The 24,340-nt window shown below is 45.2% G+C and overlaps 3 protein-coding genes across 4 annotated transcripts in view; 1 reads left to right on the forward strand and 2 right to left on the reverse strand.

The window, feature by feature from the left end:
* Positions 1-3,984: 3,984 nt before the first annotated feature.
* On the forward strand, positions 3,985-8,762 carry mycbp (MYC binding protein). The gene is made up of 5 exons (XM_081375927.1): positions 3,985-4,074; positions 4,638-4,710; positions 4,784-4,832; positions 7,048-7,177; positions 8,568-8,762. The coding sequence occupies exons 1-5, from the start codon at positions 3,994-3,996 to the stop codon at positions 8,607-8,609; spliced, it is 375 nt and encodes a 124-aa protein (XP_081232053.1). The 5' UTR covers positions 3,985-3,993; the 3' UTR covers positions 8,610-8,762.
* A 4,468-nt stretch (positions 8,763-13,230) lies between these two features.
* Positions 13,231-14,601, reverse strand: gja9b (gap junction protein alpha 9b; the record flags this gene model as incomplete). Its single annotated transcript, XM_081375713.1, has 1 exon — positions 13,231-14,601. The coding sequence occupies one exon, from the start codon at positions 14,599-14,601 to the stop codon at positions 13,231-13,233; it is 1,371 nt and encodes a 456-aa protein (XP_081231839.1).
* Positions 14,602-16,662: 2,061 nt separating this feature from the next.
* srsf10b (serine and arginine rich splicing factor 10b) overlaps positions 16,663-24,340 on the reverse strand; it is a 10,610-nt gene continuing 2,932 nt past the window's right edge. Inside the window, exons 3-6 of one of the 2 annotated variants that reach the window (XM_081377181.1) lie at positions 23,867-23,970; positions 23,642-23,789; positions 22,256-22,306; positions 16,663-17,653 (exon numbers count right to left, since the gene is read on the reverse strand). In XM_081377181.1, the coding sequence (XP_081233307.1) occupies positions 17,377-17,653; positions 22,256-22,306; positions 23,642-23,789; positions 23,867-23,970 (580 nt within the window). In that variant the 3' untranslated portion in view covers positions 16,663-17,376. Of the gene's footprint in view, positions 17,654-22,255; positions 22,310-23,641; positions 23,790-23,866; positions 23,971-24,340 lie in introns of both variants that reach the window. The other variant, XM_081377180.1, reaches the window with a different exon arrangement.

A 24,340-nucleotide genomic window follows, 5' to 3' on the forward strand; every position in this document is an offset into this window, starting at 1 on the left:
TGCTGAACTATTTGGACGACTGGTTGATCCTAGCTCAATCACGATCACAGCTCGTGGAGCACAGAACCATTTTACTCGATCACCTCGAGAATCTTGGTATCACAGTCAACTGGACAAAGAGTTCATTGAACCCCAGTCAAACGATTTTGTTTCTGGGCGTCGTTCTGGACTCACAGTCTATGACAGCGCGGCTGTCACCACAGCGCGTGCTGATCATTCAGCGCGCAGCGAGGTCTTTCCGCCGCGGCGCTGTCACCCCGCTCAGGAAGTTTCAAAAGATGCTGGGTCTCATGGCTTCAGCATCGTCAGTTCTCCGGCTGGGCTTGCTCCGCATGCGCCCGCTGCAGTTCTGGTTGAAAACGCGGGTACCGCGCAGAGCGTGGGCGACCGGTCGATTACGCCTCAAGGTCGATCAGAGCTGTGTTTCAGCCCTGGCGCCTTGGACGGCGGACGACTGGTACCAATCAGGTGTAAGCCTGGGGACTTCCTCGAGAGTGAGGATGGTGTCGACAGACGCATCCACCTCGGGATGGGGAGCTCTGCTCGAGGGCAGACCGTTCTTCGGCCTGTGGTCGGAACGAGAAAAGCTCCTACACATAAACTGCCTAGAAATGCTGGCAGTGCACAACGCGATGACGCGTTTTTGTCCCCGCATCAAGGACGAACACGTCATAGTCCGTTCGGACAACATGGCTGTGGTGTCCTACATAAATCGCCAGGGCGGTCTGAAATCCATATCCCTGTACAGGCTGGCGAAACGCCTCCTACTATGGGCTCAGCACAACTTACGCTCGCTGAGAGCAGTGCATGTACCTGGGCTTCAGAATGTGGGCCCAGACAGACTGTCCAGGAACAATGTTCCCCCGGGCGAATGGTCTCTACACCCACAAACAGTCCGGCTGTTGTGGGAGAGATTCGGCAGAGCGGAGGTGGACCTTTTCGCGTCCCGCGAAAACGCGCACTGCCCCGCGTTCTTTTCAAAGACCGACAGCGCGCTGTCCCGGAGGTGGCCGCGCTGCCCGTTATACGCTTTTCCCCCCGTCTCCCTCCTGCCACAGGTGCTGGAACGGGTCAGGGAAACGAAATGCCCAGTCCTGCTTGTAGCTCCGTTCTGGGAGAACCAGACATGGTTCCCAGTTCTGATGCAGTTGGCAGATATCGCTCCATGGCCGCTGCCGTTGAGGAGAGATCTCCTCTCGCAGGCCGGGGGCTCGATTTGGCACCCACACCCGGAACTGTGGTCCCTTCACGTGTGGGTGCTCAACGGATACCCGTTGGTCTCACAGAGGGAGTCGTGAATACCATCACTCAGGCTAGAGCACCGTCGACACGGCGGCTTTATGCTTCGAAGTGGTCGGTTTTCTCCGGCTGGTGTGCAGCTCGGAGCATTTCACCCCTCGAATGTGAGGTAACGGAGGTTCTCTCCTTCCTACAAGAGCTGTTGGATAAGGGCAGATCCCCTTCCACGCTCAAAGTGTATGTGGCGGCTATTTCAGCGTTCTTTGGTTCAACGCTGGGTCAGTCGCTGGGAAGGAATGATTTAGTCATCCGCTTCCTCAGGGGAGCTAGGAGACTGAATCCGCCCAGACCTCCTTCAGTTCCTTTGTGGGACCTTTCTACGGTCCTAGCGGCCATGAAAGGTGCCCCTTTCGAGCCTATCCAGTCTATTAGCCTCAAACATTTGTCTTTCAAAACAGTGTTTTTGATGGCTCTCGCTTCAGTGAAGCGCATAGGCGACCTGCACGCGCTCTCTGTGAGCCCGGCGTGCTTGGAGTTTGGTCCTAATGACTCTAAAGTCATACTCAAACCTAAGCATGGCTATGTGCCGAAATCCCTCAACACGCCTTTTCGGGCTCAGGTTATATCCCTGGCTGCCCTGCCGGCATCGAGTGAGGAAGGGGACTCGAGTTTTCTTTGCCCTGTTAGGGCTTTAAGAGCTTATATGTCCCGCTCTGCTGTCTTCAGACAGACAGAGCAGCTCTTTGTCTCGTTCAGCGGACATTCCAAAGGAATGGCTGTTTCGAAACAAAGTCTATCCAGATGGATAGTTGACGCCATAGCGCTGGCTTATACTGCCAAGGGCATTCCATGCCCTTTGGGAGTCAGAGCGCACTCTACGAGAAGCGTTGCTTCTTCGTGGGCTTGGTCCAGCGGGATTTCCCTACAGGATATATGTACGGCGGCAGGTTGGGCCTCGCCGTCTACATTTATCAGGTTTTATAACCTAGAGGTTCCCGCCTTGCAGGCTAAGCTTTTGTCGGTGTAATCTGTTCAGCCGTCTAATCAGACCGCTGAAACTCATGCGCTATGCGCTACCGACTATCTTGGGCAGAACTGTGTAAGACCCACATTTTCCACATTAGTTCAGGTTCCCTACCCTGTCTATGTGATGATTATACTTGCGTCTGTGGACATGTTTTTTCTACAACGCTAAAATTTAGGGAATTAAGGCTCTCACCCTTATTCCCTGACTCTGTGTGAGTCAATCTGGTGATTATGCACTGTATGCCTGAAAAAGCTTCCGGTGATCAGTGTTTTTATCCCAGCACGCACGGCGTTTTGCAAGGGGTTCCCGTAGCGTTTTGATAAAACGCAGTACGAGAGGACTCTCGTAAGAGAACGTACTCGGTTACTAACGTAACCTCGGTTCTCTCTAGAAGAGGGAACGAGTACTGCGTTCTCTGCCGTGCGTACGGTTCACTCTGGTTCGCTTCGGCGATCAAAATCAAGTGAGTCAGCCTTCTCGAGCTCCTTTTATAGAGGTAAGCCACGCCCGTTTCGGCGGGAAGTGGCGAGGAGGGCGCGAAGCGCCCTCATTGGCCTGATGTCATCCCAGGCCTCGCTCGATAGGCTTAAGCAGTTGCCGCAGAGCAGCCAATGAGCGAGCAAGCCGTCTCGCCATAGCTGTCTGCTGCTGCCGCAACGCGTTTTACATATATGAAAATTAAAGGATAATTTTTTGCTTCAGTGTTTCGTGAAAAGAGACTTTTCCCGTAGCGTTTTGATAAAACGCAGTACTCGTTCCCTCTTCTAGAGAGAACTGAGGTTACGTTAGTAACCGAGTACGTTTCACTGCTCTGAAAAGAGAATGTAAACGTGTGTAAGTTGGCCTGTAGAGTTTTGCTGGTGTTTGTGTCCGAGTGTGGGATGAATTGATGTAAATGTATTTATTGAATGTATTTTGTGCTGAAACAATGATAAATGATCCTCAGTTTATCCCACATAGACTGATGTTGTGATCGCTGTTTGATAAAGTGACTTTAGTTTGATAAACGAGTCTGAATGACTGAAAAACTGTGACATTAATATTGAACACTAGAGGGAGACACAGGATAATTGATAAGTTCATCTGTTTCTATATCTTTCAATGCAAGTATCATGAACTGCCAATATAGTTTTATATAATTAGTGTATGGAGAAATCTATTAAATCCAAGAATTATTGTATTTATTTACTTTTTCTAACATGCTATCTTAATATAGCAGTTTGCTCTGTGTAGTATTTCTGCATTCCAGCATTATTATTATTATTTCTGCAAAAATATTACATGATTTTATTTATGAAAGTCTTTGGTCATTATTGCTGTGTGGTGAATTAATCAACTGTAATTTTAAATCTAGTAAATTACTCAGAAACACTGTTCATTTCATCAACGAAAACGAGACGAAAAATATGAATCATGACGATAATTATATGATTTTATATTTTCAGGCTGTAAATGCTGTAACCACAGTCGAGAGAAATTAGTTTTCAAACTAAATGAAACACATAAATGAAAATAAATATATGTGAGTCTGTTAATTAATCTATCCCGCTTGTATATCGCCAAAAAACATTAACAATGAATAAATGTAATAACTATATTGATAAAATAATATGACCATACATCCACAAAGACTCATTTCCTTATGTGTAGCAGTTAGTGTTGATGACGGTCCCTTTAAGCGTTGCCAGGGCGACCGTGTGTGTTGTGTTTCCGCCTTTGCTCAGCGCATGCGCACGGAAGAGTCGCCCGTCCGAGGCATTTGGCGAACAAACATTTCGTGGCTGTCATTCGCGATGGCGCATTACAGAGTGAGTAAATAAAACTCGACATTTATACATGTAAAGATGCTGTTTAACTAGAACAGAAAGCATTTGAGCTGTTGTTTAGCTTTTAAAAGCTAACGTTATATATCTTTCACGGACGTAGTGACAGAACGTACACTTTAATCTTACAGTGTAAATGTGTGATAAAGTGTGTGTTTGGATAAGTTATGTTGTCTTCGTTAAAGCCGCTGGTGTTTTAGTGTCGGTTCTCCTGAAGTTCACACAGCTGAACAGAATCTCATTAACTAGCGACACTAACAAACACAATACTGACTCAGATACTAGACACTTGATACAGAATCTGACAAAGTGACATTTAGACACTTTAAATGTTATTCAACTGCTCTAATATGTGTGTGTGTGTGTGTGTGTGTGTGTGTGTGTGTGTGTGTGTGAATAACTGTCTTCTGTGAGTCCTCTAACTCACAGCTGAATGTGTGTGAATGTTTCACCTACTTCAGCTCGAGATTGGGAAAGTTAACTTACACACTTTGTCCTGAAGTGGAAATGGTTTATTTGAGTGTTCTTCTGTGGTGTGATGTTTGCAGGCCTCCGAGTCGAAGCGAGAGCAGTTCAGGAGATATCTGGAGAAGGCCGGAGTCCTCGACAGTCTCACCAATGGTGAAATCACTCATCAAATCAATATTAATCAAACATCTTTTGCATGCAGCTAATTAGACCTTCTGTATTTCAGTCTTGGTGGCTTTGTACGAGGAAACGGAGAAACCCAACAATGCCTTGGAGTATCCTTTACCGCCACTGAAACCAAACGCTTCTGTGCTGATCTGAGACCAGAATCTGCTCTAATCTGCTGTCCTCAGACCAGAATCTGCTCTAATCTGCTGATCTGAGACCAGAATCTGCTCTAATCTGCTGATCTGAGACCAGAATCTGCTCTAATCTGCTGATCTGAGACCAGAATCTGCTCAAATCTGCTGATCTGAGACCAGAATCTGCTCAAATCTGCTGATCTGAGACCAGAATCTGCTCAAATCTGCTGATCTGAGACCAGAATCTGCTCAAATCTGCTGATCTGAGACCAGAATCTGCTCTAATCTGCTGATCTGAGACCAGAATCTGCTCAAATCTGCTGATCTGAGACCAGAATCTGCTCAAATCTGCTGATCTGAGACCAGAATCTGCTCTAATCTGCTGATCTGAGACCAGAATCTGCTCAAATCTGCTGATCTGAGACCAGAATGTGCTCTAATCTGCTGATCTGAGACCAGAATCTGCTCTAATCTGCTGATCTGAGACCAGAATCTGCTCAAATCTGCTGATCTGAGACCAGAATGTGCTCTAATCTGCTGATCTGAGACCAGAATCTGCTCTAATCTGCTGATCTGAGACCAGAATCTGCTCAAATCTGCTGATCTGAGACCAGAATCTGCTCTCAATCTCGTCGCTACAACAGCTCATTCTGTTTAGACTGATGTAAAGCAAAACTAGATCCCATTGTTTAACGTAACCGCACTTTCATTCATCTGATAAAACACGCCGTATTTTTATCATGCTGCAATTGAGTTAATTTCAATTAAAATTTGATTTATGAATAACAATTTTGTGAATGCAATGCTATGAATAATATATTTAAATAACTTCTGACTGTTACGCCCAAGCTTGTAGCGAACTAAAGACATTGAATTAAAGCTCCAGTATGTGACTTTGGTATTTGACCACAAGAGGGCGCAGTTTCAACAATAACAAAGGCGAAGCTTGATGACGCTATGAAGGAGGTGACGATGGGAGATGTCGTTGTTTTCACCATCTAGCGATATATCTACATGGAATTAATGAATCATGATCACGGATGAGGTAATTTATTCGTTTTTGTATTACCTGTATGTCTGATCGTATTATTTTATGTTATCATAATTAATGAACTGCAAGGAACGTGAAATGTTATGCTATATTATCCCGTTACAACATACAGCTATTTGTCAAATGATTTGTTTGGTTAATGTTGTGCAGTTTTACGTTTTTATGGTTAATGCCGTGTTGTTTAACGTGTTCAAACCAATATCTAAAAGTAAATTTGAACGAACATTTGCAAGTAATGACTAAATATATTTTTTTAACATCATATCCGATTCTATTTAATTGTACTGCCATAATCTCGGTCACCACACGTGATAAAAAGCCTTACCAAAGTACAAAGAGCAATATAACTTTGTTTATAAGTGCTATTATTGACAGTTGCATGTCTTACCTGTCTATCAATACACTCGCGAGAGCAGATCGTCTCTGTCAAGTCCAAGATTGACGCGCAGCTCTCTCCATCTCGAAAACGCCTGCCGATATTTATCCGGGTTTTATTTCTCCGTTTGTCACACAGTCTGCGTGTATCAGAATATGGACGCTTTCGTTTTGTTGGCACTTCAATACTCGCCAAAGAGTTCGTGATCCATAACAGCTATAACCATACAGTCTATGGCTATAACGCTTTAACCACCACTTCCGCATTTGACCATGCGATATTCCGGTGTGGTGGGTCATATTTTTTATTTTATTCTTTTTTTTATTCTTTGTCAGACGTCTTTATTGTTTATTGTGATAAAAAAAAAACCTCAATAAAGTTGTTGTAAAAAAAAAAAAAAAAAAAAAAAAAAAAATCCGGTGTGGTGGAATATCCTATCACATGGTCCACACCGGAAAAAGGATTGCGTCACTGAGGCGCGACATTTCTTTTCCGGGACGGCCAGTTATTTAAAATCGGAATTTCTCTGAAATAAAAAATCTTTGGAGACTTTTGAGATATTGTAAGTACACAACTGGAGGAAATATATCACCCTGTGCAAGTTATTTTTGGAAATTTTATTACAAAATTCCTACATATTGGAGCTTTAAATGACAAACGTGTACTAATGTGTTTTAACAAAGACTGATGTGAGTGTGGTTTACATGGAGTCAGTGTGGATGTGTGGAGGGATTACCGGCCTTAACTAACCCTAACCTCAGCTTCATCAAGCATCAGCTGGGCGTCGCAGGGCCGGAGGAGGACGACTCGGAGACGCTGCGTCTGGAGCTGACGGACTTACAGAAGAAGTATGAGCAGCTCCTGGCCGAGAACAAGGATCTGAGGAACAGGGTGAGAGGATCACACCGCTAGCACATTCACAGAAGCGTGTGTGTGTGTGTGTGTGTGTGTGTGTGTGTGTGTGTGTGTGAGAGAATGAAGAGAAGAGTTCTGAGTGTTAGACAGGCGCTTCAGCTCATGGTGTGTGTGTGTGTGTGTGTGTGTGTGTGTGTGTGTGTGTGTGTGTGTGTGTGTGTGTGTGTGTGTGTGTGTGAGAGAGAGTGAAGAGAAGAGTTATGAGTGTTAGACAGGCGCTTCAGCTCATGGTGTGTGTGTGTGTGTGTGTGTGTGTGTGAGAGAGAATGAAGAGAAGAGTTCTGAGTGTTAGACAGGCGCTTCAGCTCATGGTGTGTGTGTGTGTGTGTGTGTGTGTGTGTGTGTGTGTGTGTGTGTGAGAGAGAGTGAAGAGAAGAGTTCTGAGTGTTAGACAGGCGCTTCAGCTCATGGTGTGTGTGTGTGTGTGTGTGTGTGTGTGTGTGTGTGTGTGTGTGTGTGTGTGTGAGAGAGAGTGAAGAGAAGAGTTCTGAGTGTTAGACAGGCGCTTCAGCTCATGGTGTGTGTGTGTGTGTGTGTGTGTGTGTGTGTGTGTGTGTGAGAGAGAGTGAAGAGAAGAGTTCTGAGTGTTAGACAGGCGCTTCAGCTCATCGTGTGTGTGTGTGTGTGTGTGTGTGTGTGTGTGTGTGTGTGTGTGTGTGTGAGAGAGAGTGAAGAGAAGAGTTCTGAGTGTTAGACAGGCGCTTCAGCTCATGGTGTGTGTGTGTGTGTGTGTGTGTGTGTGTGTGAGAGAGAGTGAAGAGAAGAGTTCTGAGTGTTAGACAGGCGCTTCAGCTCATGGTGTGTGTGTGTGTGTGTGTGTGTGTGTGTGTGTGTGTGTGTGTGTGTGTGTGTGTGTGAGTGTGTGTGAGAGAGAATGAAGAGAAGAGTTCTGAGTGTTAGACAGGCGCTTCAGCTCATGGTGTGTGTGTGTGTGTGTGTGTGTGTGTGTGTGTGTGTGTGTGTGTGTGTGTGTGTGAGAGAGAGTGAAGAGAAGAGTTCTGAGTGTTAGACAGGCGCTTCAGCTCATGGTGTGTGTGTGTGTGTGTGTGTGTGTGTGTGTGTGTGTGTGTGTGTGAGTGTGAGTGTGTGTGAGAGAGAATGAAGAGAAGAGTTCTGAGTGTTAGACAGGCGCTTCAGCTCATGGTGTGTGTGTGTGTGTGTGTGTGTGTGTGTGTGTGTGTGTGTGTGTGTGTGAGAGAGAGTGAAGAGAAGAGTTCTGAGTGTTAGACAGGCGCTTCAGCTCATGGTGTGTGTGTGTGTGTGTGTGTGTGTGTGTGTGTGTGTGTGTGTGTGTGTGTGTGTGTGTGTGTGTGTGTGTGTGTGTGTGTGTGAGAGAATGACCCTGTTCTGTGACCTTCACCCACAGCTCCTGCAGTACGAGCCGGCGCAGGAAGAAGCAACCGAATAAAACCTCGTTGACATTTTGACATTTTTCTTTGCATTAGTAAAAAATATTATTTGTTCATTAATGTTTGTTTTGTAATACAATGTCTAAGAAGTGACAATTTATGTTCAACATATTTGTGCCTGATATTTAATAAAATAAACATTTTGCACCGTTCTTGATTTGTGGATATTGGTATAATAATATTAGTAGAGATTTATGAAACTACAAACATACAATTTATGTTTAACTTACAACATTAGTTATACACTTGAAGAACATATTAACATGCATATTTAAAGACTTTAAATTAGACCTTGATGCTTTAATATAAAACTTTATTAAAAACAATGCTTCAGAAGTGTCTTAGATGAACTCTTGAGTCTTCAGTCCCATATTTAAATATGTTCACCTTACACTACGTTAAACTGTTAGTGACTGAGACTAAATCACGTACAGGACATAAGATAACGCTCTTACAGGGTTCTTGTACATACAGAATCAACTTCTTTTAGATCGTCAGAACAGTTAGTGGAGGAGCGAGTCCATGATCCTGAGCTCAAACACACGTGCCGTTCTTCAGAGACCCGTATCTGTACGCGAACATGATCTTTACAATCCGAAACACTCACTCTTCTGCATCTTCAGTTTAACAGGTACATTCGTGCAACACCCTCCCTGCCTAAAGTGCGCAACATAACCCTATATATGAGATCTGTGTGTTGATTTCGGAAAAATATTGATCAAACTTTTTACATTTCAATTGTCAAATGTATTTGAAGGCGAGACAGGTGCATTGTGGGAAATAATCCCTTTGTAGCTTTGCCTCGATAGTTTGGTGCGTATGTTTGCCTACCCTTACAGAATCTGCAAGATGATTATGGTTTAAAAAAATTGAGGGATGACATTTTTTTGTTCAGAATGACATTTTCTCTCATATTTGCATAAATTCGGCAAGGGGGTTATAAACATTATAAGGGGGTTATAAGAGTACACAAACTCTCAGCATGTATTCGCTTCTCTCTGTACTGTACACATCACTGTTCACACGGAGATATGTCTGTCAATCAGCGATGGTTTCAGCTAAAAACACATTTACATCTAGAAGAACATGCAGCCATGAGTCCTCATTTTAGAAGTTAAACATTTAAACACACTATAAGGGTCCAGGAAAAAAATAATGCTAGACTAGAATTTAAAGATATAGTTCACCCAAAACAAAAGCCCATTGTCATCATTTACTCGCCCTCATGTTGTTCCAAATCTGTGTCACAAACCAGTTTGGTTCCCATTGGCTCATTTTATGGACCAAAACAAACAACAACAAAAAATCTAAATAACCTTAAGACATTTACATGATGACAGAATGATCATTTATTTGGGTGAACTATCCCTTCACCAAAGCAAAACAAAATCTTACTTGAGAGACAGAAACCTGTCATGTGACCTATAGTGTTAATAAAGACACAGGAGAGTATCTGGAGTATCTTCAGATCAGCCATTAAGGCCATTGCACACTGAGTCCGAAATTCTCACGTAAAAAAAAAAATGCGACCTCACGTTATGTCAATCACGCTTGCACACTGTCTACGAAACTTTCGTCCGTAATAAAAAAAGATTCGGATCGGGTTCGATTTTCTGCGTTTTTCGCATCCACAGCCAGTATTTTGAGAGGTTTTTTGACAATTCAGAGCCACCGTACAAGCGAAAAGGAATAAACAGGGATTAAAGTTCTCCGTCGCTACGACGGATTTCCGTTAATTGCAGCAAGTCTATGACGGATTTCCGTCAATATGGTTCCAGTCTGTCCTTAATGTCTTAAATTCACTTTTAATAATTTTAAGGCCGTATATAGGCTTTCATTTCTCAAATAGTGTAATAAATGTCTTAATTTTAGTTTGAATAGGTCTTTAAGGAAAGACGAGGTGTATTCACCCTGCTGAAGGGGATATGATCAAAGCCTGGAGTGGAGCAAAAGCACGTTCCTCTCTCCACTTTAAGCGTTCTGTAATCACTTCGCTTATGGTCCACTCCGGGTTTTCAATTACCGCTCACGGAAAGTGCATGTCAGGCTACAGCTGAATAGGTAGACAGGTAGAATGGAGACACTTATAATGCAGGTAGGGCTGGGCGATATAGATATAAAAAAATATATCGATATATTTTTGAAATGCGATATGGAATTAGACCATATCGCATATATCGATATAGTTCAAATTTGCGCTGTGATCCTTGCTCCCCTCTCCTCCGCTCCTCCTTTTCCACTCTGCGTGCGTGTTTATTAGAGCATGTTGTGTTATGAGAGGCGATTCATGACTACTTCAGAAAACCCAGCACAATAGGAACTACCAGGCAGTGACATAAGTGTACGCTGAAATAAAGTTTTTCACCTCAGAAAAACTGACTTTCTTGTCCTATCAGTTCTCGTAGCGCACACTCAATTGCACGCGCAAATGCAGCGGCGCGCGCTGTATCGCCTCACTGATCAAGCTAGTGCAAAAGAAACTACGAGCATGCAACGCCGTTACGTTGTAAATTACCCGAAATAAAAGTAATGCAGGGATGATTTTCATTCTATTCACCAGGAGCAGTTTCCATGTTTCATTAACAGTTATAGTTAATATTGTGTATTCACCATGGTAACTGTCGTTTCCATATTAACCCCAAAATGCCACTATTTTTCTTTGTATTTATTTTTTATATTTTTAAATGACTGTAGTGGCTCATACCAACATTGTATTAACAAAAACTAGTTTGGGACTGCTATTTAATAGCTTTCTAGCACCATATAAACATTAGCATAGGCCTAATGTTTACTAGTCTTTACTATTAGTCATATTCTTACAATTTATGTTAAGTAAAGGGGAAAAGTACTTGTGTGTGTTAACAAATTTTGTGTAAACGTGTTATGATTTGCCTATATATAATATTTTCCCCTTTACAACCAGCAGCCATATCACCCTGTAGCCCAAGACTGGTTGCCCACTGAAGCTAAGCAGGGCTGAGCCTGGTTAGTACCTGGATGGGAGACCTCCTGAGAAAAACCAGGTTGCTGCTGGAAGAGGTGTTAGTGAGGCCAGCAGGGGGTGCTCACCCTGTGGTCTGTGTGGGTCCTAACGCCCCAGTGTAGTGACGGGGACACTATACTGTCAAAGAGCACCGTCCTTCGGATGAGTCGTAAAACCGAGGTCCTGACTCTCTGTGGTCATTAAAAATCCCATGGCATTTCTCGTAAAGAGTAGGGGTGTAACCCCGGTGTCCTGGCCACATTCCACACATTGGCCCTTACCAATCATGGCCTCCTAATAATCCCCTTACATTGAATTGGCTCCATCACTCTCTCTCCTCTCTCCACCTATAGCTGGTGTGTGGTGAGCGCACTGGCGCCGTTGTTCTGTGGCTGCCGTCGCATCATCCAAGTGAATGCTACACACTGGTGGTGGTTGAGGAGAGACCCCTGATATGATTGTAAAGCGCTTTGGGTGTACAGTAGTACATATGAAAGCGCTATATAAATGCCTCATTCTATTCTATTCTTCTATTCTTTACTTAACGAAAGTTTAAGTAAAGGGGAAGGCTTAGCGAAATGGGGGGAGAATGGCAAGCCTTTTAGTTCGTGGACTAAAAAAATCAAACAGCCAGGTACGTGTCTTTGCACAGTATGTCACAGGAGACTTCAATATGGCAATAATGGTGCTAGATGGAATAAAAGTGCTAGGTCACCATCAATCAGAAGCTAGTCACAATGCTGCCGTTCGTGCTCTACAGTGTACAGTACACATGCTCCCTGCCTGGTTTTCATAGATTAAAATAGCTTTTAAAATACGCCTACTGGCAATATTAAAGTGGTTTAAAACGTCTCCCCTTAAAACGCTATTGGTCTCGACTATGTAAAAAGTTAAAGGAATATGACTTGGCCTAAAAAAAAATTCAGTCAGAAGAATTTTTTTCACTTTAATCCCTGAATAAACCTCCCCTTTCAATCAGATCGAAATTTCGGATCGATTAAGGTGTGATTGAGCAGCCAATTCGATTACTAATCATGTATTATTTGGGTATAAAATATAACCTGTACACAGCTCCGCCGTCCGTGTGTGTGTCCGTCCGTCCGTGCATTAGACATACGCAGTCTCTGTTCAGGATCGATTGGTTCACAGAAATTGGTGGTCTTCTTTTTAATATGTGGCCCCAGTATCGCTAGCAAAGCATCAAACTGAGCCTCTGACATTCTGGGGTAAATTTTGAATCACTCGGGATAATTTCTAAACTCCTTGATAAGGAGGTGAAACTCTCCTTCCTCTCGGCGCAATCTCAGGATTGGATGGACCCAATATTTCCTCTTTCTTTTTCTCTTTTTAAGAAAGAGTGCCACAAAATCATCCTCACTGCTTGATGAATCCATTTGGTATTTTTTGCGTTTTTTTCCGCAAAGGTTTAATAAATACGCATCGGACTCAGTGTGCAAGGTTTCTGTGCGTGACGAATTTTAAAGCTGACGAACACGAAAAAACGCATACGAAAATTTCGGACTCAGTGTGCAATGGCCTTTAGGGCTAATAAAGACGAAAGTGTATTACACACAGTAGAGTATCTTCAGATCTGCCTAAAGTGTTAATAAAGACACAGGAGAGTATCTGGAGTATCTTCAGATCTTTAGGCCTGCTCGTCTGCTGCCGGTCGGGGACGCTCTCTGTCGGCCCGGAGAGAAGCTGGGACTCTCCACAGAACTGTGGTGCCGTGACCCAGAGCTCAGCTCCGCCACAGAGTCGGGCGTGTGTGTTCTGCCGGCTCTCCTCAGGTCGGACCTGGACACAGCCCGTCCGCAGCGAGTCCTCATGCTCGGGTCGGCCTCAGGCCCGGCGCTGGAGTCTCCGCTGTCCGACCCGTTGCCCTCCATCACGGTGCTGCAGTTCCAGGCCGGGCTCGCTCTCCTCTGCTTGCGCAGCGCCGTCAGAACCGAGCTCTCGGACTCGAGCACCAGCGGAGAGCGGGTCCCGCTCGTGTTGTTGGAGTTGCTGTTGCGCTCCAGCGGACTGAGAATGAGGTCCCGGTTCTCCCTCTGCGGGTCCAGACCCGGCTCGCCCTTGACCGGGATGAAGCCGCACAGGGGGCTGATGAGCGCAGGGTAAGTGGGGCCGTTGCCCTGTTTCTCCAGGAGCGGAGCGAATCCGCCCGGGACCGTGGGAATGGTGGCTTTCCGCCCCTGGCTCACACACGCCTGATGCACCACTGAGTTCTTCTTGCCGTAATAATCTCCCAGGTCATCTTTCAGCTGAGGATAGTAGTCCAGGATTCCCGTCTTCAGCTTCTTGTATGCGAGATGCAGGATCTCCAACAGGCTGAGGAACAGGGACACCGCTGCGATGCCCTGCATGAACACCATGAACACGCTCTTCTCCGTGGGCCGGGAGACGAAGCAGTCCACGGTGTTGGGGCACGGCTCCCGCTCACACTTGTACAGCGGCTCCAGGTGGTGCCCGTACAGCAGGTACTGGCCCAGCATGAAGCCCATCTCCACCACGGACCGGGTCACGATGTGGGCCACGTATGTCCTGAGCAGAGACCCCCGCAGCGGAGCCTTGTTGAGCTTCCCGGTCTCCAGCTGCCTGAGCTCCCGCTCAACCCGACGCCGGGGCTCCAGAACCTCCGGGTCCATGGTCTCCAGCTCCCGACGCAGGGCCACTCTCTTGCAGTGCCGCTCCTTCTCCAGCACACGCAGCCGGTAGATGGCGTGACCCATGTAGACCAGCGAGGGCGAGGACACGAAGATGACCTGCAGCACCCAGTAGCGGATCAGGGAGATGGGGAAGGCCTGGTCGTAGCACACGTTGTGGCAGCCGGGCTGCTCCGTGTTACAGATGAAGTCGGACTGCTCGTCGTTCCACACGTCCTCGGCCGCCACGCCCAGAACCAGCATGCGGAAGATGAAGAGGATGGTGAGCCAGATCTTTCCCACCATGGTGGAGTGGATGTGGACCTCCTCCAGAATTCCCCCCAAGAAGTTCCAGTCCCCCATCCTCCTGACGGGCCGAGAAACAGCTCAGTCACGCACACAACACATACCATGCTGTACTTTAACACGGGCTACAGCGCCAAAACATGCTGACAAGTGCCGTCTGTGTAACCTTACTGAGATCTGGAGGCACGTCTATTAATATGAGGCTGAAAACTGATAACAAAAGTTCACAGACGATAGAAAATGAGCAGTACTCACCATTTGAAATAGTCACTTCTCTCAAAGATATAAAAATGTTAAATGAGAAAAACTGAATCCAGCTAATGGCATGATCCAAATACATCTGCTTCGCTATTAGCTGAAAGAGACACTGGTTTGGCAAATGTAGGTCGCTGGTGACTTTATATCCTGGAACAAGTGATCGATGCGGTGTGTTGCGTGCCGTGCAGTAAAGGCCTGAGGGTCATGTGGACATTGACCGACCCTCCGCTGAGAGACAGCACCACTGAGGGTCATGTGGACACTGACCGACCCTCCGCTGAGACAGGCAGCACCACTGAGGGTCATGTGGACACTGACCGACCCTTCACTGAGAGATGCAGCACCACTGAGGGTCATGTGGACACAGAGGGACTGACCGACCCTCCGCTGAGAGACAGCACCACTGAGGGTCATGTGGACATTGACCGACCCTCCGCTGAGAGACAGCACCACTGAGGGTCATGTGGACACTGACCGACCCTCCGCTGAGAGACAGCACCACTGAGGGTCATGTGGACACTGACCGACCCTTCACTGAGAGATGCAGCACCACTGAGGGTCATGTGGACACAGAGGGACTGACCGACCCTCCGCTGAGAGACAGCACCACTGAGGGTCATGTGGACACTGACCGACCCTCCGCTGAGAGACAGCACCACTGAGGGTCATGTGGACACTGACCGACCCTCCGCTGAGAGACAGCACCACTGAGGGTCATGTGGACACTGACCGACCCTTCACTGAGACAGGCAGCACCACTGAAGGGGGTCGCACACCGAACGCGCAGCGCCACGTCTTTTAAATTCGAACACATTATTCTCTATGAGAGTACACACACCGGCGGCGCCTTTCGGCGTCTGTCCGCGGCGCCCAGCAACGGCTCAGGACCGTGTTCAAAATCGGGCCGCGCCATTTACATAGTTTTATATTAAATTTAAAGTCTCAAATCGTACTTAATGTATATACGGATTTCACCCCGTGCTGCAATATACATTTAGTTTTATATTTATTTACAGAAATCAGAAAATTGCTGATGTTATCGGATTTTCAGGTGAGAGTTGTCCTAGACGTGGCGCGTCCGGTGTGTGACCCCCTTGAGGGTCATGTGGACACCGAGGTACTGACCGACCCTCCGCTGAGAGAACCAGCAGTCAAGCAACTCACACTGGGAGAAGCTTTCAGGGTTGATTCATCAGATTCAGCTGTTAACTGAAGAGACTCGCTCAGGTTCTGCTTACCTCAACACGTAAACGCAAAAACAGCAGCCCATGCGTGCAGTTACAGGCTGATGGAGTCTGTGAGATTAACTAGTTCTCCATTTGTCGATACTTATTATCCTCATTAATGATCAATCGGTCATGTCCGATTTCATACATGAACTGCTCTCTGATCCCAATCAAGATTTTCCCTCAAGCCGATGTCTGTCAATATTTTTAAACCCATCTTTGAAGAATCAATGGCCAGAGAGCACAGCAATGTTTTGAGTGGGCGGAGCTTCAGCACCTTTCAGCCAATCAGAGGCTCGAGAGGCAATAGATCATGGGATGGGTTTTGTTGTCGTGAAAACAGCCTCATTGATTATATGCAAGTGGCAGTTCTGTTCCACGCAAACTACGGTCACGTAATGCTGAGGGGTCACGAGGTCAGCGGCCAGTTTATGAGACACGTGTCGTCAAAGGACACTCGTGTAGAGAACATGACTATTCAAAGCAAAGGACAGAATAAAGTAGCAGCATTTTATGATCAACTTGTTTGATTAGACAGGAAATTATTTCCTTCATGTTATTCCAAATTGTAGTTTTTCTAAAAGTAGAACATGAACATATTTTGACTCATTGAATAAAGATTTTTTTTTTTTTTTAAGACAATTTTCAAAATATCCTTTTAGTTACAGTCCAACAGATTTGGAAGGAATGAGGGTGAGTCGATAAGAAAAAGTAAATTTTAGGGTTTTGGACACTCAATCAGAAGGCTAAACGCTCTGTTGTGTGACATCACACATGCAAGGGGGATCAATTACCAGTCAGTCTAGACATTAAAACACAAGTACACAATGTGCTAGTAAGCAAGAGTAATTTCCTTGAAACTCGTGCAGCAAGATCTGAGGATAAAATGAGATCAAGGAGATCAACAACAAACTGATGCACAAGAAATTTATTTCATTTTGAGGTTACATGTAAAAGGCCTGCAGATTTTAAAAGTAAAAAACACATCCGAGACACTCATGGAAGACCGTTTTAAATGGATGGCCATTACTGGTCAACTAACACAAATCTCATACAAAAATATTGAAAGCCATATTCATCTCTCATTCTGTCTCAAATGCAGCTGCGCTTGTGAACTAAACCCAGAAGACGTCTTTCGCTGAATACTTGGCAGCCGATCAACAGACATGTGAACGCTTGCTAAAACTGGATGTAGGTTGACTCTCTCTCCATATTAAAAGAAATAGACTGACAGCTGAAACTGGCAGGTGTGTGACCGTTTTATACACCTTCACACTGCATCCCAAACACTAAACCGAGAAAAACGAAGAAGAAAACCCATTGAGGACTCAAAGTTGTGGCTCCGGCTCTAATGCCCCCAGGACTTGCGCCCGGAGCGGGACCGTGAGCGGGACCGTGAGCGGGACGGGGACCGGGACCGGGACGGGGAGCGCGTGTGTGTCTTGCCCAGAGCAGAATCCTGGTTCTCCGAGTGGAAGTCGTTGGCTTGACGCGGGCTGATGGACTTGGACCGGGACCGAGCCGCGTCAGACTCTCTGCGTCCGGGCCGGGCCTTGGAGTGAGAGGGGCTGCGGGAGCGCTCGTCGCCTCGAGAGCGGTGGTGTTCACGCGCAGACGGCCGGTGCCTGGGGATCACATGACCATTACAATACTGCAGTGCAACACACACACACACACACACACGAACCATTACATGTAAAGAGCATCAAACACACAGCAGTGGACCAGTTCCTGCTCCTGCAACATCACTCCTATCAGACTCGGCTCAGAGTCAGAGCTTCACCTCATGTCCACCTTATCTTAGCTAGTGGGCGACCGATATCGGCTGATACGTTTTTCTGATTGGCCGATGTGTTAGAAGCGGGACTTCTATTTTGACGTTCTCAGCACCTGATCACACAGCACTCCCATTCTTCATTAGTTTACAGCCTTAGTTAAACAGTCATATCCATTACATTCTTAGTTAGAACTGTAAAACAAAGAAAGTAAATGGTATGTGAAAAAGTATAGTGTTGCTTTTATATTATGCCTATTGAAAACAATAGGATATAATACTTTCTCATTTACTGTCAACATTCAGTAAATGCACATCTATTTAATTTAAACAAATCTCTGAATATTTAATAAACATTTAATTTCACAAACCTGTACGATCGTGTTACTCTGTGTGACGGTCAGTTCAGCTTTACTGGAGACGCATAATCGACTTTAAATTCTTGATTTAGAATAAGCTGTGCTATATCCAATATTCATGCCATTCTCACTGTGTGCTGCATGTCAAATTAGGGTTACCTTGTCTTTATTTTAAGAAATATTACCAGTGCGCACAAATTCACCAGATTACTGAGTGTTTACTTCCTTTTTATTCATATATTTTTGAACAATTACTTTATGAAAAATACTCTAATAAAATTACAGAATCAAAATTACTAATCTAAATTAGAAACAAGTTTATTTTTTACATTTATTTTCATGATTATTTGTAATTTATTAAATATAAATTCAAATTAATATAAATTATATAAATGATTATATATCGGCAACCCTGCTCTCCAAGATATGGTCTAATTTTAGGGTTAGTGACTGTCAGCTCGCCTCATCCGCATCATCACAGAGTTAAACGCAGGGATCACGATGGCATGATCTGAAATATCTACAGATATAAAACCCCAATAGAACAGATTCTGCTGTTGGAGACACACAGATGTTTAAATGGAGACGTGTGGAGTGTGATCCAGGGTTTTCAGCTGATTTCAGAATAAAAACATGTCTGTGTGGAAGATGGAAATAAGTTGCATATGCCAATTATAGACAAGAGACGCAGCAAGTGCCTGATCCACTAGCTACAACACACAGTTATAAAGCAGTTCAGACTGTTCTGCGATACAGAAAACGGTACAAGAATAAACAACTTTCACTTTCTGAAGAACACAGAATTAGTGCATCAACAGCATTACAGTAAAATTGTGAAATTTCTGAAATTGTAATACATAATCTATAAAAAAAAAAAAAAAAAAATCCAGATATCACAATGTATGATTTTTTAACTATTTATTTGTATGATACAGCTGCAAATAAGTATTTGAACACCTGTCTATCAGCTAGAATTCTGACCCTCAAAGACCTGTTAGTCTGCCTTTAAAATGTCCACCTCCGCTCCATTTATTATCCTAAATTAGATGCACCTGTTTGAGGTCGTTAGCTGCATAAAGACACCTGTCCACCCCATACAATCAGTAAGAATCCAACTACTAACATGGCCAAGACCAAAGAGCTGTCCAAAGACACTAGAGACAAAATTGTACACCTCCACAAGGCTGGAAAGGGCTACGGGGAAATGGCCAAGCAGCTTGGTGAAAAAAGGTCCACTGTTGGAGCAATCATTAGAAAATGGAAGAAGCTAAACATGACTGTCAATCTCCCTCGGACTGGGGCTCCATGCAAGATCTCACCTCGTGGGGTCTCAATGATCCTAAGAAAGGTTAGAAATCAGCCCAGAACTACACGGGAGGAGCTGGTCAATGACCTGAAAAGAGCTGGGACCACCGTTTCCAAGGTTACTGTTGGTTATACACTAAGACGTCATGGTTTGAAATCATGCATGGCACGGAAGGTTCCCCTGCTTAAACCAGCACATGTCAAGGCCCGTCTTAAGTTTGCCAATGACCATTTGGATGATCCAGAGGAGTCATGGGAGAAAGTCATGTGGTCAGATGAGACCAAAATAGAACTTTTTGGCCATAATTCCACTAAACGTGTTTGGAGGAAGAAGAATGATGAGTACCATCCCAAGAACACCATCCCTACTGTGAAGCATGGGGGTGGTAGCATCATGCTTTGGGGGTGTTTTTCTGCACATGGGACAGGGCGACTGCACTGTATTAAGGAGAGGATGACCGGGGCCATGTATTGCGAGATTTTGGGGAACAACCTCGTTCCCTCAGTTAGAGCATTGAAGATGGGTCGAGGCTGGGTCTTCCAACATGACAATGACCCGAAGCACACAGCCAGGATAACCAAGGAGTGGCTCTGTAAGAAGCATATCAAGGTTCTGGCGTGGCCTAGCCAGTCTCCAGACATAAACCCAATAGAGAATCTTTGGAGGGAGCTCAAACTCCGTGTTTCTCAGCGACAGCCCAGAAACCTGACTGATCTAGAGAAGATCTGTGTGGAGGAGTGGGCCAAAATCCCTCCTGCAGTGTGTGCAAACCTGGTGAAAAACTACAGGAAACGTTTGACCTCTGTAATTGCAAACAAAGGCTACTGTACCAAATAATAACATTGATTTTCTCAGGTGTTCAAATACTTATTTGCAGCTGTATCACACAAATAAATAGTTAAAAAATCATACATTGTGATTTCTGGATTTTTTTTTTTTTTTTATAGATTATATATTACAATTTCAGACCCCTCCATGATTTCCAAGTGAGAGAACTTGCAAAATAGCAGGGTGTTCAAATACTTATTTTCCTCACTGTATGTATAATTGTTATTTTTTGCAAGTATGTATGTAGCAAGTTATTTTTGCTTTAAATATGGTTATCATAAAAAACTGATACCACTGAAATTTCATAATTCTCATCAAATTCAATACTAAAAATAATAATAAATCTAATACTAGCCTAACTGAAGCTCACTGAAGACAGTGACAGAAGTAAACGGTGAAAGATCAAGAACAAAGACACATCTGAAAAAACCCTGCCTGGAAAACTTCAAGCCCCCAACTAGAAATACTTCATGAATTGTATAAAGCAGAGTTCATCTCCAGCTGACTCCAACACGTCTGTCTGGAAGGGTTAGGCAGAGCTTGATTATCTGGTTCAGCTGAACTCTGACACCCTGATATACAGCAATCAGCACTGAGAGACTTCACTGTGTAAATTAAAGTTATTAAAGGCACTAAAGTGACTGAGTGATCAAGATTAATGACAGACGGCAGCAGGGTTATTAGGCTGCTGTCACTTTAAGACCGCATGCACTAACCGCATGCATCTAATATACTGTTACACACATTTTCTTTCTCCACTGTTAATGTTTACTTAGCACATATAGACTGTTTATGAGAATCCTCGCAGCAACGGGCATTTTGGCACTCTGTGTGTGTGTGTGTGTGTGTGTGAATTTCACTGTTCAAGCCCAATAAGGCGTCAGTATGACGCGATGTATGCATTTCAGGAACCGTCTCTCAGACAACACACATATACCAAAAATACTTCTCTTCAGCTGCTTTAGGTTTAAAGGGGTGGTATAACGCCCTTTTCACAAGATGCAAAATAAGTGTCTGATGTCCCCAGAGTGTGAAGTTTTATCTCAAAATACCACAGATATTTTTTATTTAGCATGTTAAAGTTGTCACTTTTTGATGGTGAGCAAAAACACTCCATTTTTTTGTCTGTCCCTTTAAATGCAAATGAGCTGCTGCTCCCGGCACAGAGGGCGGAGCTTCAACAGCTCGTGTTAACAAAACCTCACACAGACATGCACTTAAAATTTAAAAAACTTTTTGCCTTTTATGTTCAAACCGGAGTCAAAGATTGAGACTCAAGAAGTGACATCATGTAGACAACATTTCTGAATGGTTAGTTGATGAATTTATGTAGCTTGTCATGATAATCTATAAATCATGTTCCGGGGGCGGGGTTTATGTAAATTCTAGGGTTCCTGATGTCACTAACCCTGGAGGAAGCTTGTATAGTCTCTACCAGCCGTTTGTTGTAGTCCTTAAAAATGTAAAAATTTCTTTTAAAAAAAATATCTCCCTTTGCTGTGAACTTTAAGCGTTGTAACTTTGCAGATGTTGTTTATGCTCTAACAGCAACATTACACACTAACTAAAGTTAGATATGTGAAATCATAATCAACCACCCCTTTAAAATCACTCGTTTTTAAATCGCAAGGCTTAGAAGCGTTAATGTGTTCATTCATGATTTCTGTCCTCCTTTAAAGCGGAAACAAGTGATGGGTTCATGTGCGCCACAGAGATCTGTGTGACTGTCAACATTAGAGCGGAGAGAGGCGTCTAAATAGCCTAGTTTACAGAGCAATCCCTTCATTAAGCGACTAGTTGCTGGTGTGATGAAATCAATGCCCTGTTTTGAAACACAATGTCATATTTTGATTAGAAACTCCATACATTTTCGACAAACAACCTGAAAATGAGTCAAATTTTCGTCTCCTAAATGTGAAAGCCAACAGTAAAGCTTCTCTGGAAGGGTCGGTGGATTTACCTGTCGTGTTCTCGACTGCGGCTGCGTCTGCTGTGGGGCCTTCCTCTGGAGCTGCTGGGAGAAACACACGTCACACAGAGCTACGGTTCTCCACAGAGATCATGTGACAGATCATGGAGGTCATGTGACAGAGGTCATGTGACAGATCATGTGGGTCATGTGACAGATCATGTAGGTCATGTGACGGAGATCATGTAGGTCATGTGACGGAGGTCATGTGACAGATCATGTGGGTCATGTGACAGATCATGTAGGTCATGTGACGGAGATCATGTAGGTCATGTGACGGAGGTCATGTGACAGATCATGTGGGTCATGTGACGGAGGTGACGTAGGTCACGCGATGCAGGTCATGTAGGTCATGCAACGGATCAGAGATCATGTGACAGAGGTTATGTAGGTCATGCGATATAGATCATGCGACGGAGGTCATGCGACGGATCACAGAGATCATGTGACGGAGATCATGCGACGGAGGTCATGTGATGGAGGTCATGCGACGGATCACAGAGATCATGTGACAGAGGTTATGTAGGTCATGCGACAGAGATCATGCGACGGAGATCATGTGACGGATCACAGAGATCATGTGACAGAGGTTATGTAGGTCATGCGATAGAGATCATGCGACGGAGGTCATGCGACGGATCACAGAGATCATGTGACAGAGGTTATGTAGGTCATGCGACAGAGATCATGTGACGGATCACAGAGATCATGTGACAGAGGTTATGTAGGTCATGCGATAGAGATCATGCGACGGAGGTCATGCGACGGATCACAGAGATCATGTGACGGAGATCATGCGACGGAGGTCATGTGATGGAGGTCATGCGACGGATCACAGAGATCATGTGACAGAGGTTATGTAGGTCATGCGACAGAGATCATGTGACGGATCACAGAGATCATGCGACGGAGGTCATGCGACGGATCACAGAGATCATGTGACAGAGGTTATGTAGGTCATGCGACAGAGATCATGTGACGGATCACAGAGATCATGCGACGGAGGTCATGCGACGGATCACAGAGATCATGTGACAGATCATGCGACGGAGGTCATGCGACGGAGGTCATGCGACGGAGGTCATGCGACGGAGGTCATGCGACGGAGGTCATGCGACGGAGGTCATGCGACGGCGGTCATGCGACGGCGGTCATGCGACGGAGGTCATGCGACGGAGGTCATGCGACGGAGGTCATGCGACGGAGGTCATGCGACGGAGGTCATGCGACGGAGGTCATGCGACGGAGGCGGAGGTCATGCGACGGAGGTCATACAACGGTGGTCATGCGATGGAGGCGGAGGTCATGCGACGGCGATCATGCGACGGAGGTCATGCGACGAATCACAGATCATGTGACGGAGGTCATGTGACTCACTCTCGGGGGCTGTCGGACCGCCGGCGCCGTCTCTCGTAGGATTGGCTGCGTGATCTACGCCTGTCACTGCGGCTGCGAGAGCGTCTGCGTCTGCCATCCCGTTCGCTGCGCGGAGACTGACGCTCCTTCGTCTTCATCTGACCGGGTGCTGAGAAACACAAGAGGACACTCGTAAACACTCCACACACACACACACACACACATCTCAGATCCAGCAGAACTTACTCTTGCGATCTCCCTGAGCGAACTGAATCTCGATCTGCCGTCCGCAAACCCACTTCCTGTCCAGGTTGTGCAGGGCGTCCTCTGCATCACGGACATCTTCAAACGTGCTGCGCTATTAAGGGCTCTAACGACACAGTGCACACTACACAGTGCACACTACAGCAGCCCACACTGAACATGAGCTTCCTCTCACACACACACAGAACATGAGCTTCCTCTCTCTCTCACACTCACACACACACTGAGCAGAAGCAGGTTCTGAATGATGGAGGATACGGGTGGCACCTTTACCTGGATCTTTACACTCTTTAGCCGCCGCTCGTCTCTGTCTGCACTTTGTTTTCTCTCTGTCACTCCTCCTCTTTCTTCTCTTTTCCTCTGTCTCTTCGATCTTTAACTTGCTTTGACACTTTGCCTCTCTGTAAGTAGCGATCGCTTGATCTTTCTTTCTTGGCTGCTGTGGCTTGGCTTTAG

The sequence above is a fragment of the Scardinius erythrophthalmus genome, assembly GCF_964197995.2.
Source record: "Scardinius erythrophthalmus genome assembly, chromosome: 10".
Lineage (NCBI taxonomy): Eukaryota > Metazoa > Chordata > Actinopteri > Cypriniformes > Leuciscidae > Scardinius > Scardinius erythrophthalmus.

Excerpts from the sequence above, each read along its gene's own strand:
- mycbp (XM_081375927.1), top strand. The coding sequence starts at position 3,994 with ATGCGCACGGAAGAGTCGCCCGTCCGAGGCATTTGGCGAACAAACATT. Across the intron at positions 4,711-4,783 it reads CCTCGACAGTCTCACCAATG|TCTTGGTGGCTTTGTACGAG; the intron begins GTGAAATCACTC and ends TCTGTATTTCAG. Across the intron at positions 4,833-7,047 it reads AAACCCAACAATGCCTTGGA|CTTCATCAAGCATCAGCTGG; the intron begins GTATCCTTTACC and ends CCCTAACCTCAG.